The sequence below is a fragment of the Typopeltis vanoorti genome, chromosome 4 (assembly GCF_054136105.1).
Source record: "Typopeltis vanoorti isolate ZY-2024b chromosome 4, IOZ_Tvanoo_1.0, whole genome shotgun sequence".
Lineage (NCBI taxonomy): Eukaryota > Metazoa > Arthropoda > Arachnida > Uropygi > Thelyphonidae > Typopeltis > Typopeltis vanoorti.
The window spans coordinates 76907749-76925952 of NC_143552.1; the positions used below are offsets into that span (position 1 = coordinate 76907749).

At 36.1% G+C, this 18204-nt stretch overlaps 1 protein-coding gene across 1 annotated transcript in view; it reads right to left on the bottom strand.

Moving 5' to 3' along the window:
- The window catches only part of LOC150107422 (transcription initiation factor TFIID subunit 1-like), a 960372-nt gene that overhangs the window by 871269 nt on the left and 70899 nt on the right, over positions 1-18204 (bottom strand). Inside the window, exon 5 of the mRNA XM_090391850.1 lies at positions 14249-14580. Within this exon, the coding sequence (XP_090247976.1) occupies positions 14249-14580 (332 nt within the window). The remainder of the gene's footprint in view (positions 1-14248; positions 14581-18204) is intronic.

The following is an 18204-nucleotide window of genomic DNA, read 5'->3' on the forward strand; positions in this document are numbered from 1 at the left end:
AAAAAATTTCCACATCCACTTCACCAACATCTATGGCCTAAACAGCAATATAAATAATATGCACCACCACCTGCAGTCATAGGAACTACTATTCCTATCAGAACCCTAACTGGCAACCTCAACAGCCACTGTCCACATCAACTGTCCAAACTACAGATTACACATCTCTTTTCACCACAAGGCTGACATACTTGTGCATTCATAAAACCAACTATGGCTGCAGGAGTAACTTGTCAACACAGCTGGCCAAGTGGTTAGCATACAGCTCTCCAACCTGCAGGTTGCGGGTTCGAATTCCATTGCGAGCGTGGATGTTTTTGATTGTCTTTAGGTGGGAGATAAATTTCATCGCCCGGTGTGAACCCACTGTCCTGATTATTGGGGACCTATATACATATATACAAATATATATATATATATATATATGAAAAATAAATTAGTTTGAATGACTATAACACCGAGAATAAAAAAGCATAAAGTTTAATGCTGAGATACTACTAGTTTTGTTGAAAAAATCAACTTTTTCAGGTATCAAAGGCAAAGAATTATATAAAAAACAGGCATTACAAAATTACATCAACAGATCAAATATAAAAGACCGTAGTACAGTTTAAACAGGAATCCGTACTGGAGTTCCAATTGAAGATGACTACGTGCGTGAGTTATCATGAGTGCACCAATACTGGACAGAGGCAATGTGTGCGTCATAAAGATTGTAGCTAAGGCTGTTGTTTATAAGGGATGAATCGAGGGATATTTCTTTAGATTCGATTATCTTTCTTTCAACAGCCTTAGCTACAATCTTTCTGATGAGTGCGCCAATACCACTATCCGGTATTGGCGCACTCATTATAACTCATGCACGTAGTCAACTTCAATTGGAACTCCAGCACGCATTCCTGTTTATAACTGTACTACGGTCTTTTATATTAGATCTGTTGATGTAATTTTATAATGTCTCTGTTATTTTTTATATAATTCTTTGTCTTTGATTCCTGAAGAAGTTGATATTTTCAACAAAACTACTAGTATCTCAGCATTAAACTTTATTCTTTTTTATTTTCGGTATTATAGTCATTCAAACTAATTTATTTTTCATAACATTATCTACAGAGTAAATATGAATGCCGATATATATATATATATATATATCGGCATTCATATTTGTATGTGTATATATATATATATATAGCTAATAGTCTGAGTTTTAAAGTCTATCTTTTAGCCAGCCTGGTTGGCCGAATAGATAGCGCATCTGCTCTCCAGCCAAAAGGCCATGGATTCGAATTCAGCCATGGACATGGATGTTTGTAATTGTCTGTGGAAATGCCAATGGTAGTGGTCAGTGGTAGATGCCGTTGATGTAGTTGCAGTCAACTGGTAATTGAATGGTGGAGTTGCAGAGCAGATGCCCTCCCTCGATGAGTCCTTGGACACCCTGGAGAAGTCAAATAATAATAATAATAATAATAATAAAAACAGGCCATGCAAGGGACTACAAATACTTGAATCCGCACTGTTTGATCTACTCTGGCTCAAAATTTCTCTACCAAATCAACCTGCCCTATTCATATGCTCCCTCTATCGCTCTCCAAACTTTATCAACCATTCTCTGAACTCTTCAACTATCTTCTCTCTACAGCTAGACTTTCTGCAGTCAAAATACCCCAATAGTCAGGTGTTTCTTTGGGATTTCAATGTCTATAACTCATACTGGCTTCTCTTCTCCAGTTTCACCAATCAAGAAGGCATGGATGTTGAGGTGTTGGCCATCAGCAATGATCTATCTCAGATCATCAATCTTCCTACCAGAATACCTGACAACCCCCCCCCTCCAATTTAAGAAACACACTACCTCTTCCTAACAAACTCCCCTTCCATGTATACTGTGGTTGTCAGTTCTCCTCTTGGTAACTCAGACCACAACATCATATAAGTCTCCTTTGCATGAAACAACCTTCACCCAAAAGTTCTCAGTCTCACATCCTTTGCACTAGAAGGGAGACAAATGAGATGATCTCCCATAACTTCACTGCTTCTTCCCATGGTCTGACTACTGCTTCAGTTCTGATCTGAACACCTGCTCAGACCAAATAATAGAAATCATTCTCACAGGAATAAAGGCTTTCATCCCTTATTCCACTCCAAATTCTTAGCTACCATCCGAGCCTTGGATCTCTCAAAAAAAGTGTGTAAATGCTGTAAAAGGAAAAAAAAATAAAAAAACTGCTTACCACAAATGGCTCAAGACCAAAAACTCCCACTGCCCAATCTGCAGCTCACAACAGTTGCAAAAGAATCATTGCAAAGTCCAAATGAGACTTTAACACGGCCAAATGCTGTGAACTCACCTCCTGCCCAAATGGTAGACACTCCTTCTGGTCCCTTGCCAAGGCCATCAGGCGCAACTTATCCACCCAGATTTCCGCCACTCTCACATCCTGATGGTACCGTAGTTACCTTAGCTAAAGATAAGGCCAACTTACTGGCATCACTCTTCTCTTCCAAATCCTGCATTGATGACCTGGGCAAAGTTCTCTCCACTCCACCAAGAAAGGCTCCCTTCGTGTCTCCCATAGTCTTCCGACAAAAGGAAATCGAAAGAATCCTTAATAACCTGAACATAAACAAGGCATCTGAGTTCTGATGATATCTCACCTATTGTGTTAAAAATTTGTGCTCCAGAACTAACACCTATCCTGTATTTCCTCTTCAATTTATCCTGTTCAACTAGCATCTCCATCCTACAACATGGAAACAAGTCCACATCCAGTGCATCCCAAGTCAACCAACGAACTATCGTCCAAATTGCTCTCTCTTCTATTCTCTCTAAAATTATATAGGTCATCAACAACCAACTCTTGAACCACCTACAGACATACCAACTAATCAGTTACCAGCAGTATGGATTCTGCCACTTGCAATCTACAGCTGATCTTCTTGCTGTCACTACCCACCTCTGGACTCAGGTCATGGAGAAATTTAGAGAAACTCACATGGTTGCCTTCAACATTTAAAAAGTATATGATCAGGTTTGGCACAGGGGGCTTACTTAAACTGCCATCCTATGAGCTGCCTTAATTATTCTGCAACTGGAATGCCAACTTTCTCACTGGTCACTCACTATGTGTCATGGACAGTTTCCTCTCCTCAGATTTTCCCAATCCCAGGGATTTGTTCTTTCACTCACTCTCTTCCTCTTGTATATAAATGGCTTGCTCTCACAGAATTCCAATCCTATCCATAGCATAGTCAGTGACAGTACCCTCCATTCCTCCTTTTCATTCAATAAACCTTGTAGTGCTCAAGTATTAGAATCCTCAAGATCTACCATGCCCAGGGAACTTGAACTCAGATCTCTTAACTATATCCCAATTGGGATATCCCAACTGCTCCATATTAGCAATACAAATCCCACAATGCTTGATGTACAAAGTTCTTCACATGTTCCCAATAAAAAGAACAGCAAGAATGTCAAGATTCAAAGTATTATTGACATATCAGCTAAAATAAGGTGGGGTGCTGTCATGTTGGACTCGCATGACGGATCTGAAAGGAATGCAGCTAAACAGAAGAGGCAGCTTAAAATGTAGGTAGCAAATGGTCTGATGTTAAACAACTGTCTAGAACAAGTGGTCCCAACTAGTTTTCAATAAAAATGCACTATGCATTCATGAAGAAGTGATACTGGAAGTGGAAGTTGCCTGCAAAAGAAAGGTGATGATTAATGAGGCCCAGAATATATTTGTATTGTCACAACTGGTTATCCTTGAGTAAAGTAGGCATCACTAGAAAATAATATGTCCCACAACTAATATCAGAAATTTACCTTAACTATAATATACTGGTTTTAGAGAGTGCACACAGACAATGGTAGCACAAGTTCAATACCTGCAAATGAGAAAATGAGAAACTTGCTCTCAGAATATATTAGATTCTTTGCAGTATCACCTCTTACTCATAAATGATGTGTATGAGCAGCATGACCAGTCCATACTTCGTCTACTGAGTGTTCCTGGCAAGAGCTATCCAAGTATACTTGAGAAACATTTGAGAAGAATTGTGGAAGAAAAGCTTGGTGAAGAGCAAGCTGGATTCAAGCCAAATAGAGGCTGTCAGGATCAGATCTTCACTTTACGACAAATAGTTGAGAAACCATGGGAATATAACAAAGATCTGTATTTAAGTTTTGTCGATCTGGAAAAGGCTATGACAAGGTGCCAAGAGAGAAGCTATTCAATATGCTACAGTTATATGGTGTCAATGGGGCATTATATCAAGCAATACTTCTTTATTTGAGTTGTAAGTCAGCAGTTAGAACTGAAGGAAGTACAGCAAGATGGTTTAATGTTAAATCTGGTGTGAGACAAGGATGTACATTATCTCCTCTGTTATTCATTATCTATATGGATCACATTATGAAGGAAAGTGGACATTAACATCTCAAATTCTAAACATGATATCAGAATTGGAGATGTTAATGTCAGCTCTTTGCTGATATCAGAATTGGAGATGTTAATGTCAGCTCTTTGCTTTATGCGGACGATGTTATACTTCTAAATAAATCCGCTACAAGTTTGCAAGATTTCCTGACTAAATTGAATAACTGTTGTAATAGATATGGTATGAAGGTCAGCAATAAAAAGACAAAGACAATGAAAATAGGTAGGATTGTTGAAAATGTCAACTGTGTTGTGAACGGGGAAAACCTGTGGAAAAAGTAAAACATTTCAGCTACTTAGGCATGATTTTTACTGAAGATGGTAAATTAAATATAGAAATAGACAACAGAATCAACAAAGCTGGTATGGTAGGCAGTCAAATGAATAAATTCATATGGAATAGGAGAGAAATTAGTCAGAACACTAAATTAGCGTTCTGACTAAATTATATTTAGTCAGAACACTAAATATAAGAGTGTTCAAACCAGTTTTAACTTATGGATCTAACAGCTGGGTCAGAAGTAAGACACTTGACCAAAGACTAGAGACCGTAGATATGAGAGTCCTGAGAAAGATTAGAGGCGTGAACAGATGGCATCAATGACAATATCATATTAAAAACGAGGATATTAGGAAAGAACTTGACATTGTCAGCATCCAGGAATGCATTAGCAGAGCTAATCTCAGGTGGTATGGTCACTTAAACGGAATGGGTGAGGAAAGATTACCAAACCAAGTCTTCTCTGCCAGGTTGGCAGGAAAACGACCCAGAGGAAGACCAAGATATAGGTAGATTGATATGGTACAAAGTGCCTTAGACGATAGAAATACAAGATCTGATAATATTAGTCTTGACAAGTAACAGACTGATTTGGAGGAAAATTGTAGAAAGGAAGTTAGTAATGATGTAAATTTTTCATGTGGTACTTCATATCCTGTACATCCCCTTGAGGGTACATGTCAGGAATTTGATGATGATGATTGTCTTGTTATTGCTGATCTTCATACCATATCTATCACAACAGTTATTCAATCTAGTCAGGAAATCTTATAGACTTGTGGCAGATTTATTTAGAAGTATAACACCGTCTGCATAAAGCAAAGAGATGACATTAACATCTCCAATTCTCATATCATGTTTAATACCACTTTCCTTCATAATGTAATCCATATAGATAATGAATAACAGAGGTGATAATGTACATCCTTGTCTGACACTAGATCCAACATCAAACCATCTCCCTGTACTTTCTTCAATTGTAACTGCTGACTTACAACTCAAATAAAGACTAAGTATTGCTTGATATAATGATCCACACCATACAACTGTAGCATTTTTGAATAGCTTCTCTCTTGGCACCTTGTCATATGCTTTTTTCCAGATCTACAAAACTTAAATACAGATCTTTGTTATATTCCCATGACTTTTCAACCATTTGTCATAAAGTGAATATCTGATCCTGACAGCCTCTATTTGGCCTGAATCCAGCTTGTTCCTCACCAAGCTTCTCTTCCACAATCCTTCTCAACCATTTCTCAAGAATACTGGCATAAATCTTACCAGGAACACTCAGTAGAGAAATACCTCTGTAATTCTCACAATCAGTTTTATTTCCCTTTTCATATATGGGCACTATGAGAGCTCTACTCCAATCATCTGGAATTAGTCCTCCTGTCCAGGCCCTCTGAACTATGCAGTGTAGCCAATGTAAAACTTTGATACCTCCAAACTTGAGCATATCTGGTCTAATATCATCTACTCCTGCTGCCTTTCCACATTTCAGACTTTTGATGGTTTTTTCTACTTCAAGCATGGATATGTATTCCTGGTTGCATGCCTGGTCAGTGTTGTTTATCACTGTGCTGTCATCACTGCTAGTTTCATTTAGCAATTTTTCTAAGTAATTACTCCATACTTCAAGGATATCTTTTTCTCCAGTTCTCATATCATATTTATTATTTCTAATTCCTTTTACAGCACTCTTTCTTTCATTTCTGAGCTTCTTCAACAACCTCCAGACTAGTGAATGCTGAATGCTAATGAATTTTGACTTCCAGGTTAGCATTCATTATGTAGAAATTATAGAGACAAATACATGTATTGGAGTAATTACTTTACTTCAAACTAAGACAAAATAACACTAAACATTTTGTCCTAAAGTCAGCATCAGAATACATAAACACACACACACACACACACACACACACACACACACACACACACACACACACACACACTATAAAACAAGCTTCTTAATACTTTAACATGCCAGCATATTGGAGTGAAACAGCACTAGGAAACAATTCAAAGTAGTATTTAATGCTTCCAATATAGAGGGCATCCAACTTAGTTATGACTAGTCTTTCATCCATGTGTTTTAGTTAGTTTAGTGCTGCTGCTGTGTGTGTACGTTACAAATCTCATTTTGTACTCCCTGACAGTGTCTCTGTAACTGAGATGAAATACTGGAAGCACTAAATACTACTTTTAATCATATGAAGAGCCAAAGGCTTCAATTCGGCGACATCTAAACTTATTTAAGTTAAGGGATATTACGTCCCATATTTATAATATCCCTTAACTTAAATAAGTTTATATGGCAGCAAATTGAAGCCTTTGGCTCTTCATATAATTAATAATTTATTGGGACACCTTCTTGGCAATTCTCATAGTAGGGTATATGTAAGTTCTGTTCGCTACAAACTTTGTATTTCTAGGTCTACCTACTCACTGATGAGACCTCAATAAAGGTTGAAACCGGTCTAGGTAGTGACCTTCTCTCACTCATAATGTAGAACAGTAAAACAGCTCCTAGGAGCTGGGTATCACATTATGGGGAAATATCAAGAATAGTGATTGGAGCTTGCTCCACCCTTACGATGAGTTGCCTCAGTGTTGCACTCCCTAAAGGGTCAGTTGTAACACTATCCAGGTATTTGCTTATGCTTGGACTCGCCGAATTTTATATATTTACTATATTCGGCATGAAACTCTTTGAGTTTCTTATTCGGATATGAAACAATATGGGATGTAATATCCCTTAACTTAAAAAAAAACTACTTTTAATCATTTCCTAGTTCTGTTTCATATCATTAAGCTTTTATTATGAGTTTTCTCCAGCAGCATTTAACACAAGGATACTATAGCATAATTGTTCCAGTAACCACTTACCCTAGCCAGACCTGAGGTGACAGAGAGAAAAAGAGGAATGATTAAAAATAAAAAAAAAAACCAGATGATTAAAAATGGGGTGCTTAAGGGTCAAAGCTGTATAACTGAAAGGAGACCTCCATATAGCCTTTAATGGAATGCGGAGAACTGGGTTTGATCTACTCTGACTCAAAATTTCTCTACCAAATCAACCTGCCCTTTTCATATGCTCCTTCTATCGCTCTCCAAACTTTGTCAACCACTCTCTGAACTCTTCAACTATCTTCTCTCTACAGCTCGACTTTCTGCAGTCAAAATACTCCAATAGTCAGGTCTTTCTTTGGGATTTCAATGTCTATAACTCATACTGGCTTCCCTTTTCCAGTTTCGCCAATCAAGAAGGCAACAACCTTCCCGCAACAGCTCTCGGTCTCACATCCTGCAAAACAACTTACAAAACTTGTTGGGGTATGCGTTTCAGAATTTGTTTCAGTAGCTGACTTTTTCTTGTTTGCTCTGGTTTCATGGTAAAAACAACAGGGGCCTTGTTTAACCGGGTGATGCCCCAGCTGGCATGAAATTCTGTCATTTTCTACAATCATTTTATTTGTGGTTTAAGCCAATAAGAATAGAATTTGTTCGGCTAAGTCCCAAATTGCCAACCTATCCTATCCAGGTATGATTTATGCAAGCACACGCATACTTGAAAAGAAGTTGAGAAAGATTGTGGAAGCAAAACTTCAGGCCAAATAGAGGTTGTGAAGATGAGATTTTCACTTTAAGACAAATAGTTCAGAAATTGTGGGAATATAACAAAGATCTATATTTAAGTTTTGTAGGCATGCAAAAGGCACATGACAAGGTGCCAAGAGAAAAGGTATTCAAAATGCTACTGTCATATTATGTCAATGGGACATTATATCAAGCAATACTTAGTCTTTATCTGAATTGTAAGTTAGCAGTTAGAACTGAAGGAAGTAGAGGGAGATGGTTTGATGTTAAATCTGGAAATCTGAAATTATGAAGGAAAGCGGTATTAATCCTGATATCAAAATTGGAGATGTTAATCTCAGTTCTTTACTTTATGCAGATGATGTTATACTTTTAAATAAATCCAGTACAAGTCTGAATGATTCCCTTAGTAAACTGAATAACTGTTGTAATAAATTTGGTATGAAAATCAGCAATAACAAGACAAAGACAATGAAAATAGGCAGAAACATTTAAAATATCAACTGCATCACGAATGGAGAACCTATCTTCTTCTTCTTCTTCTTCTGCAGCTTGTCCCACTTAAGTGGGGTCGCTGTTAATGATGAGTCTCCTCCACATCCTCCTGTCTTGGGCTGTCACCACCCCCAAGTTCTTCATCCTCAAGTCTTCTTCGGGCACCCACGCTTCCTCCTTCCTTGCAAATCCATCTGCATGACCTTTCTTCCCACATATTCGTCCTCCTTCCTCATCACATGACCAAACCATCTCAACCTTGCTTCCTGTATCTTCGCTCCTAAGTTCGTAACTTTCACTGTTCCCCCTCACATAGTCATTTCTCAGACGATCCTTCCTGGTCACACTGCACATCCACCTAAGCATTCTCATCTCTGCTACCTCCATTCTGCTGATGTTATTTTTCCTCAGGGCCACAGTTTCCATAGCATGTCATAGCTGGTCTCACTACTGTCCTATAGATTTTGCCTTTCAGATTGATCGGCACCCTCTTATCGCATAGCACTCCAGCCATCTCTCTCTCTCCAGTTCTTCCAACCTGCTTGTGTTCATTATATGGAATAAGAGATAAATTAGTCAAAACACTAAATTAGCTGTATATACAAGACCATAATTCAAACCAACTGGGAATAGAGACCACAAATATGAGAATCCTGAGAAAGATAAGGGGCATGAACAGATGGCATCAGTAGCAATATCATATTAAAAATGAAGATATTAGGAAAGAACTTGACATTGTTAGCTACCAGAAATATGTGAGCAGAGCTAATCTCAGGCGGTATGGTCACTTAAACAGAATGAAAGAGGAAAGATGAACAAAACAAGTGTTCTATGCCAGGTTGGCAGGAAAAAGACCCAGAGGAAGACCAAGATATAGGTGGATTGATACAGTAACAAGTGTCTTAGAAGACAGAAATATAAGATCTGATAATGTTGGGGTCTTGGTAGAGAGCAGATTGATTTGAAGGAAAATTGTTGATAGGTACTTAGTAATGATGTAAGTTCTTCGTGTAGTAGCATCATAATATCCTGTACACCTCTTGAGGGTACATGTCAGGAATTCGATGATGATGATTAAAAATAAATAAATAAATATAAAAACAAAAACAAATAATTAAAAATAAAAACAAATAAAAAAACAAATTATTAGAAATAAACAATAAATAAATAATTTTTTAAAAAAAGTATTATATCGTTAGTCATCAACTTATGACAGGTTCTGTTCCAACAATTATATGGCAAGTCGAAAAGGTTAAGTTGGAAATCACTATATCAATCATAAAAATATGTTAACAGTTAAACATGCTTGTATACTAAAATACATAGGCCTGTTTTGTTGTATTTTTTAACTAATTTAATTTTTTGTTTACAGTAAAATAATACAAATTACAACACAAAGTGTGTGTGTACAGTACTGTGCTATAATAAATATTGAAACGTAAGTGTATAGAGCTTATTTACTCTTACTCCATTATTTCACTGGTAAGTGAAATATACTGGTATTTCACTTACCAGTGAAATAATCAGATGGAAACACATGGAACAGGAGTAATTCTTTCAAGCTACAGCTTTATTAATTGGAAAATTCATCAAAAAAGGCAGAGGGGGGGGGGGGCTAGGTAATCAGCAACAAATTCTCCAAATTCAGGAAACACAAAGCATTCTGAGGATGGTTCACCAGATAGCTTATGAAAGTCTGATCTTATCTTCAGAGGACGATGTGATAGCCTTAGTGGGCTTCTTCAATTATTTCTACATTATGCTAACTTAGTCTTCACAAGCTTCCCTTATCTTTTCTGCACAAATTTTGCTTTGGCAAGTAATTATAGCTTGTTTTGTACTTTGCTAAGTCACTTCATATTGAAATCCATATGGAGTTGAAAATTGAAATCCATTTATATTCTAGGTGTTGTTGAACATCCAAACTGTCTCATTAAGAGAGGCAAATGCTTCTGCCACTTTTTTCACTGCAAACATTTTCTGTGGACTTGGCTTCCTCTTCTGCATTTTCTCTCCTCTTCTGCATTTTCTCTCATCTTCTGCAACTTTCCATGCTTCTAGGTTTATAAAGTCTTTGTTTGACCTCTTCTTCCTGCTTCTGACATATGCTCTACATCTTTACTGTTAATCTCTAACTCTTAGAGTTAGTAGGACTATCTTGTCACTTCTCTTTAAAGGCTTTGTTAAACCCTGTGCATGCATGAACATGTACAGGGAGTCTAGAAAGTTTTGATAAACACCTAGAACAAAAATTAATTAATTTTATGTCCTCTCATATATCCTAAAAAGAAATTATATTTTATGAAAAAATATAAATGTTTTTTCATATAAAAATCAGAACTTTCCAGATTCAGCAGATTCTTCCTAACTCCATACACTCAGCTATCACCTTGCTTTCTGCTGCAATTGCAAGATATTATATTCCTTCCAAATGTCTTTCGAGGATTTCTCATCCTTAGCAGCAGCGATAACCAGAAAAAAAGTATATCTTAAATTATGCCTTGAAGACAATATCACTCTGGTCCATGGGTGTAGGAGTGATATGGCATTCAGCAAATGTGTTAATGGGATGAGTGGTCATAAGTTGGGGACTGACTGTATATAAAAAAAATAAATAAGTTGTTAATTTTTTTTTTCTTTATGAAAAAATAAAAGTGGAACTACATCAGCTACTAGTTAAAATTTGCTATATATTATTTTGGGGTTTATGTTTTTTATGTTGTAATCCATATAGCCTGAATGCTATATGGGTTGCAGATGGATCTTCCAAACTCTTGGAATTGGTAATCTATCATTCCTATTGATATTAAGATGATGAATCAGTATCTCACAAGCTTCTCTGAATTTCTTTTGTACCAAGTTTATCAAGTTTTGGTTTGGTGGAATAGGTGTCTTTCCAGTCAATTCTGTGCCATGTTTGAAATACATGATCAGAAAGGCCTGCTTTTTACATAATGAAGAAATTTAATGTATTGTTTGTGTTCTTCCTCACTTATTGGAATTGTTCACTCTTTTTCCCCTATGTAGGATAAATTACAGCTGCACTGAAGATTTTGTAAACCCCTGGGTTGTCAAGGTGAGGAAGGAGGTACATTGGAGGAGCTAAGTAAGCATTTTAATTTTGTAGGTGCTTTGAATGTTATTTTAATATTGTATTTATGCAGAGTTATCTATTTTTTTCTGATAATACCCTAATTGATGAAATGGCTATGGATTTTTTTTTTTTATCTTTGACAGTATTATTGTGAAGGATCCTGTTAATTGTTAGCCTGTTGTAACTGTTCTTTGCTTATGATTTGCTAGTCATTCTTTTGAGCCTGCTCATCAGAGCAAATTATTAGGACTTGGTGTTTGGGGGGGGGGGGGTGCTGCTGATGAATCCTAGCTGGTTTACAGTAGACCATGAAAGATGGTCTAGCATAAACCAACACACACACACACACACACACACACACACACACACACACAGGCCAATACGCAAAGACTCACATCAGCAAACAAAAACTTGAGTCATCAGCACTCTTAAGCAGAGCCCTAACAATCTGCTATGATCAGCAATCAACGAAGAATCAAATCATAAGCAAAAAAAAAACAAAACTTGATACTAAAGAAAATTCAAAGAAGCTTGTGAGATACTGATTCATTGTAACAATCTCAACAAGAATGACTTAGCAATTCCAAGAGTCTGGAAGAGACCCATCTGCAACCCATATGGCATTCAGGTATAGAAAAGAAAAGCAAGAAGGCAGAACTCAATGGATAAAAAAAAAAAAAAAAAAGCATATCTAAAAATAATAGGACTGTAGAGTATTTTAACTAGTAGCTAATGTAGTTTTCACTTTTAATATATGTTTTTTTTAAATTTTATTATTTATTTTCTTAAACTTAATAAAGTTTAAGAAAATAAACTTAGTAGCTTGCATTTTAGAGTGATTTTATATATAATAATAATAAATAAATAAACAAATAATTTTTTTATTATTATTATCTATTCCACTCTTTTCTTTCCTTCATCAGAAGTCAGACTAGGGGAATGTAGTTAACAGAGCAGTTATGCTTTGGCTTGCTAAAGTGTATTATAATGTAGCTTGCATTTTAGAGTGAAGGTATTCCTAATGATTACTTTGATATACAGGTCGAAACATTGAATGTTATTTTGTCTCAGTTTTAAGTAATTACGTCGTGTGTTTTTCTTTTTCCTCCATAATTTTTACATAATGAATGCATTCCAATTTTTTTTTAATTGGACCATTTGAAGAATCACAAAGAAACAAAACAGGTCAAAATTATACAATGCACTCTATACTGAGGGAACAGAAATCAAGAGAACGTAGAATTTAGGACGTACACATGAAGATGTTTGTGTAGATCGATTGTTTCAACTAGATTATTTTAATTGCCAAATTTCAATTTTGCTTTTAAGTGGAACCCTTGTAAAGTCACAATCAGGAACATAAATGTATGTCATAAACCAAAATCTACTCTAAGTTTGACGACTGTGAAATTAATGATGTCACAATTCAATTCTGCTATTACAAAACACCTTTCTATGATTATCTGCAGTCATTTCCTTACTTGTTTTAAATGAAACAGTTTTATTCAATTTGTGCTTTTCTTTGAGTTTCTCCACTTTCAATTATTATGCACATGTGGTTGAGATTTTAACCAATTACTGATGAACTTCATCATCAACATCAATTTCCTGATATACTCTCAAGAGGTGTTCAGGTGTTCAAGGCTACTATGACAGCACAGCACTACATGACTAAGTTTACATTATTATTAATTTTCTATCAACAATTTTCCTCCAAATAAGTCTATTACTTGTCAGCACTCCAATATTGTCATATCTAACATTTCATCAGTCAAAAGTGCCTTACTTCTAATGCATTTCTGACTGAATCAATCCACATGGACCTTAGTCTTTCTCTGGATCTTTTTTCTTCCATCTTAGTATCAAACACCTGTTTTGCTAACTTTCTTCTCCCATTCTGTTTAAGTGACCTTAGGTCATCCATACTCAGACATTCTTGAATGCAAACAATGTTCTTCCTAATATCTTCATTCTTAATACTATTCTGCCATTGATGCCATCTGTTCTGGCCCCTAATTTTTCTCAGAACCCTCATATTTGTGGTCTCTAATCTTTGATAAAATGATTTTTTTTTTTCAAAGATTAGAGACCAGAGATATGAGGGTAAACTTTTTCATTCATTCATTCATTTGATAAACTTATTCATTCAAAATCAAAGTAGGGAAATCTGATATTTAATGAACATTTCTCATGACATGAAAAGGTTCTGAATTTCAGACTGTTCTTTAGCCAATTTTCCCTACAGAGAAACAAGTAGCTTTGAAATTCCTGGGAAAAAATTTATATGAAATTATTTAAAAATGTAATAGTGTTATAATAATAATAATCAATAACCTTTCCAGGCCTAAATTCTGGAAAAAGCTGTGTAACATCAAGATCTGCATACTTCGAAGGTAGCATGGCAGCCAGAGGAGTGTCAAGTTTTTTTACTTTTTTTTCATGATTCATGTTTGATCCTTCTTGTGAAGACTTCAGATCTCCAGCAGCTAATTCAGCAGATGAATTCTGATTAAGGCCTTGAACTGTAACTAGAGAACCAGAAGTAAAAAAATGTGTAGTTCGTGGAGGAGGAGCTGGTGGTGGGGGCATTAGTTCAGCATCACTTGGCTTAATATCCCTGGATGTCAGTTCATCTTCTTCATCAGCATCATAATCATCTCCATCTTCTATGTTAAATATATAAATACAAATTTATATAGTAATCCAATTCATAAAATTATAGCAAAAGAGATAAATTAGTTCATCTATAGATACTGCATGAAAGACTAATCTAGAAAAAGTTAGTTTTATAAACCAACTTTATTATAAAATGATCCATTTTATAATAAAATTCTCATTTTAAATTTAAATATTTAAATTTTGGAGAATATTGTGATAAGGCCGATCTTAAAGAATCTTCTGGATGCAAATCTGTAAGAATTGAATGGGATAGTGATTTTTTCCCTTCAACTTATATCAAATATGAGGTTAATTCTCATAAACATATAGAATGGGGGGGGGGGGGTCTTCAATGCATGGCCCGCAGAGCTCTTTGCTGTGGCCCGCTGGCCATTTTGAAAAAATAACTACTTAATATTAAAACGTGATTAAATAAAAAATAATTTCAATGAAGACCATGGGCCACTAAGCTATACTGCAGTATTTAGAATTGTAAGATGCTTTCCAGATTCACAAGGAACACTGTGCATTTGATACTTTACATAATATCCTATAAAAATAAATATTAAATAGATATGCTTCTTCAGCCATCTACCAGCACCAAGCAGTACTTAAGTAGTACTAACGTCGCAGGTAGATGGCTGAAGCAGTAGTTCATTCGATTGCGCTGTCTAGTGTGCCTTCCAGATACATCTCGAAGGTTCTCGATACTTCGTTATTTTCATATAAATACAAGAGGATCTCATCCACAGTCAGTCAGTCAATCGTGAACAGTGTGATATTCGTGTATAAGCACATGCAGGTTTGTCATGTCAGTCATAGCCTATTGTGGTTTTATATTGCCAGACTTTTTTCATTAGTGTGAAACATATTCAATGGATAATAACCGTTACACGCCACTTTGGATCATTTTTTGGGTTCACCTTCCATCACTAGGGCGTCTACGAGTAAAAAGAGTAAATCAAGTGATTCTTGTCAGGTTTTTAATGAAAAGTGGACCAATTTGTACTTTTTTGTGCCAATCGACGATAAGCCAGAGTGTTTAATTTGTCGTGAGTCGGTGTCAGTATCAAAAGAATACAATATAAAACAACACTATGAGACAAAGCATGCATCCAATTTCGATCACTTTCAAGGACGGCTTTGTGTGAACAAAGTGAACCGTCTCCAAATTGATTTAAAATGCCAGCAGGGTACTTCAAAAGGCAGAGGGAAGAGAGCGAAGCGTGCGTCAAAGTAAGTTATGTAATAGCTAAAAAAAATTGAAAGCCTTCTTGGACGGCGGGCTTGTGAAAGTGTCTCATCGCTCCTGGGGATATTCTGTGCCCAAATAATAAGGAAATGTTTAAAAAACAGAGTTTGTCTAGGGCAATTGTAGCACGACATGTCGAAGAACTTGCCAATGACATTGAAGGAACTTTAAATAAATAGTCGTCCAAATCTACATCATATTCACTTGCTTTAGATGAGAGCACAGATGGGAAGGATAAGCACAACTGGCTATCTTTGTCCGTGGCATTGATCAACAATTCAATGTGACAGAAGAACTGGTGGTGCTCATACCTATGAAGGGAACGATGAAAGGCACTGACATTCTTGAAGCTGTCAAGAAAATGCTCCAGCGTTTCGACCTCAGCTTAACCAACCTCAGAGGGGGGGGGGGGGGGTAACTGATGGTGACCCTGCTATGGTGGGAAAGAAAGAAGGGTTTGTTGTGCTGCTACGGAAAGAACCGGAACTAGAAGGAAAAGATTTCGTCCATTACCACTGTTTAATCCACCAGGAGAATTTGTGTGCAAAAACTATTGGATTTGAGAATGTTATTGTGACTGTCGTCAACATTATTAGGGCAAGAGGGTTGAATCATCGTCAATTCCAAAAGTTTTTGACCCAAGAGTGCGAAATGGATAATGGCGATGTGGTTTATTATAGTGATGTGCATTGGTTGAGCTGAGGGAATGTTCTTAAAATAGTTTTTGACTTAAGGAGCAAAATACAGCAGTTCATGCAAACCAACGGGAATCCGATTGCAGAATTAACAATCCGAAGTGAATGACAGATTTTGCATTGTGACCGACATCTCGTTGCATATGAATGACCTAAATACATGGCTATAATCCAAAGATCAACTGGTGCACACTCTGTTTGATCACATCAAAACTTTTGTGACCAAGCTCAAACTTTGGGGGGCACAACTCGCAAAAAAAGACTTAACTCGTTTTCAGCTTCTAGCTGAGTCCAACTGTTTGTCTCTTGATGAATACGCTACAAAATTAGTCATGTTGCAAAGTGAGTTCGAAGAGAGATTTAGTGATTTTCATAACCAACAGTCTTCTTTAGATTTATTTTCAATGCCATTCAGTGTCAATGCTGCCAAAATGCCAGGCTCAGTACAAAGTGCTTGAACTACAAAACAACTCTTCTCTGAGAGAAAAATTATTCAATGTGCCCTTGCTTACATTTCACAAAGACTACATTTCTGAGGACGCATTCCCTAATCTTTGCCGGCATGCTTTGAAGATGTACGCTTTGTTAGGAAGCACATACTTATGTGAGCAGTTCTGCTTCAGAATGAAGCATGTGAAGTACAAGACAAGAACTCAGATTATGGACCAACATCTCGAGAATACTCTGCGAATAGCGACTTCCAACATTGATGCCAACATCGACAAGCTGGTCAAGGAAAAACATTGCCAAGTTGCCCATTGATATTGTAAAAAATTAATATTTTCTTCATTAAATTATCTTTTTTCAAGTATTGATTGTATTTACTTATCACGAACCAGACTCCTACCTACGCCCTTAAAGCTGAGTTTGTTTATTTTTATAGGATTTTATGTAAAGTATCAAATGCACAGCGTTCCTTGTGAATCTGGAAAACATCTTACAATTCTAAATACCAGATTATAAATATACCATATAAATACCAAATACCATAGTATAGTTTAGTGGCCCACGGGCTTCATTGAAATTTTTAATGCAGCCCGCACTCTCTGAAAGGTTGAGCCCTGATATAGAATCATGTGAAAGTTTACTCTTCTTACGTTTGGGATATTTCTCAACAAACATATTTTCAAAAGTATTTTTCTAATTATCTGGCTTTAAAGAGAGAGACTGCATCACAATGTAATAATTTCATTTTCTAGTAATAGTTTGTCCATGTAAAAAATCACAGCACTTTTTTTCTCTAATATATTTTGTATCTAAGTCAACTGTAAATGGATAAGAAATATATTTAATGATATCTTCAAGTTTTTAAACAATTATTAAATCAGTTTTAATATCAGTCATTATCAACTAGCTTGTTGGTCAGCACTCAAAATACTAATGATAATAATTAACCTCATAAATATCGGTTTTTAAACTTCTAGTAAGAAAAAGATTACAAAAATATCCCATCTTATGATGCTTCACTTTATGACAATCTGTTCAGAGGACATTTTTCAAATATACCAATGCCCATTTATACAACACTGCATTTGCTCATACAACAGTTCTCAATTATGAAGAAGACCAATTATGTGATGCTGCAGTCATACATTCAATGGTTTATCAAAACATATTGCTCCCACAGTCAATGCACAGTTTTTGTGAATTGTTTGTTTACGATGTTGTTACTTGCTACATCTTTA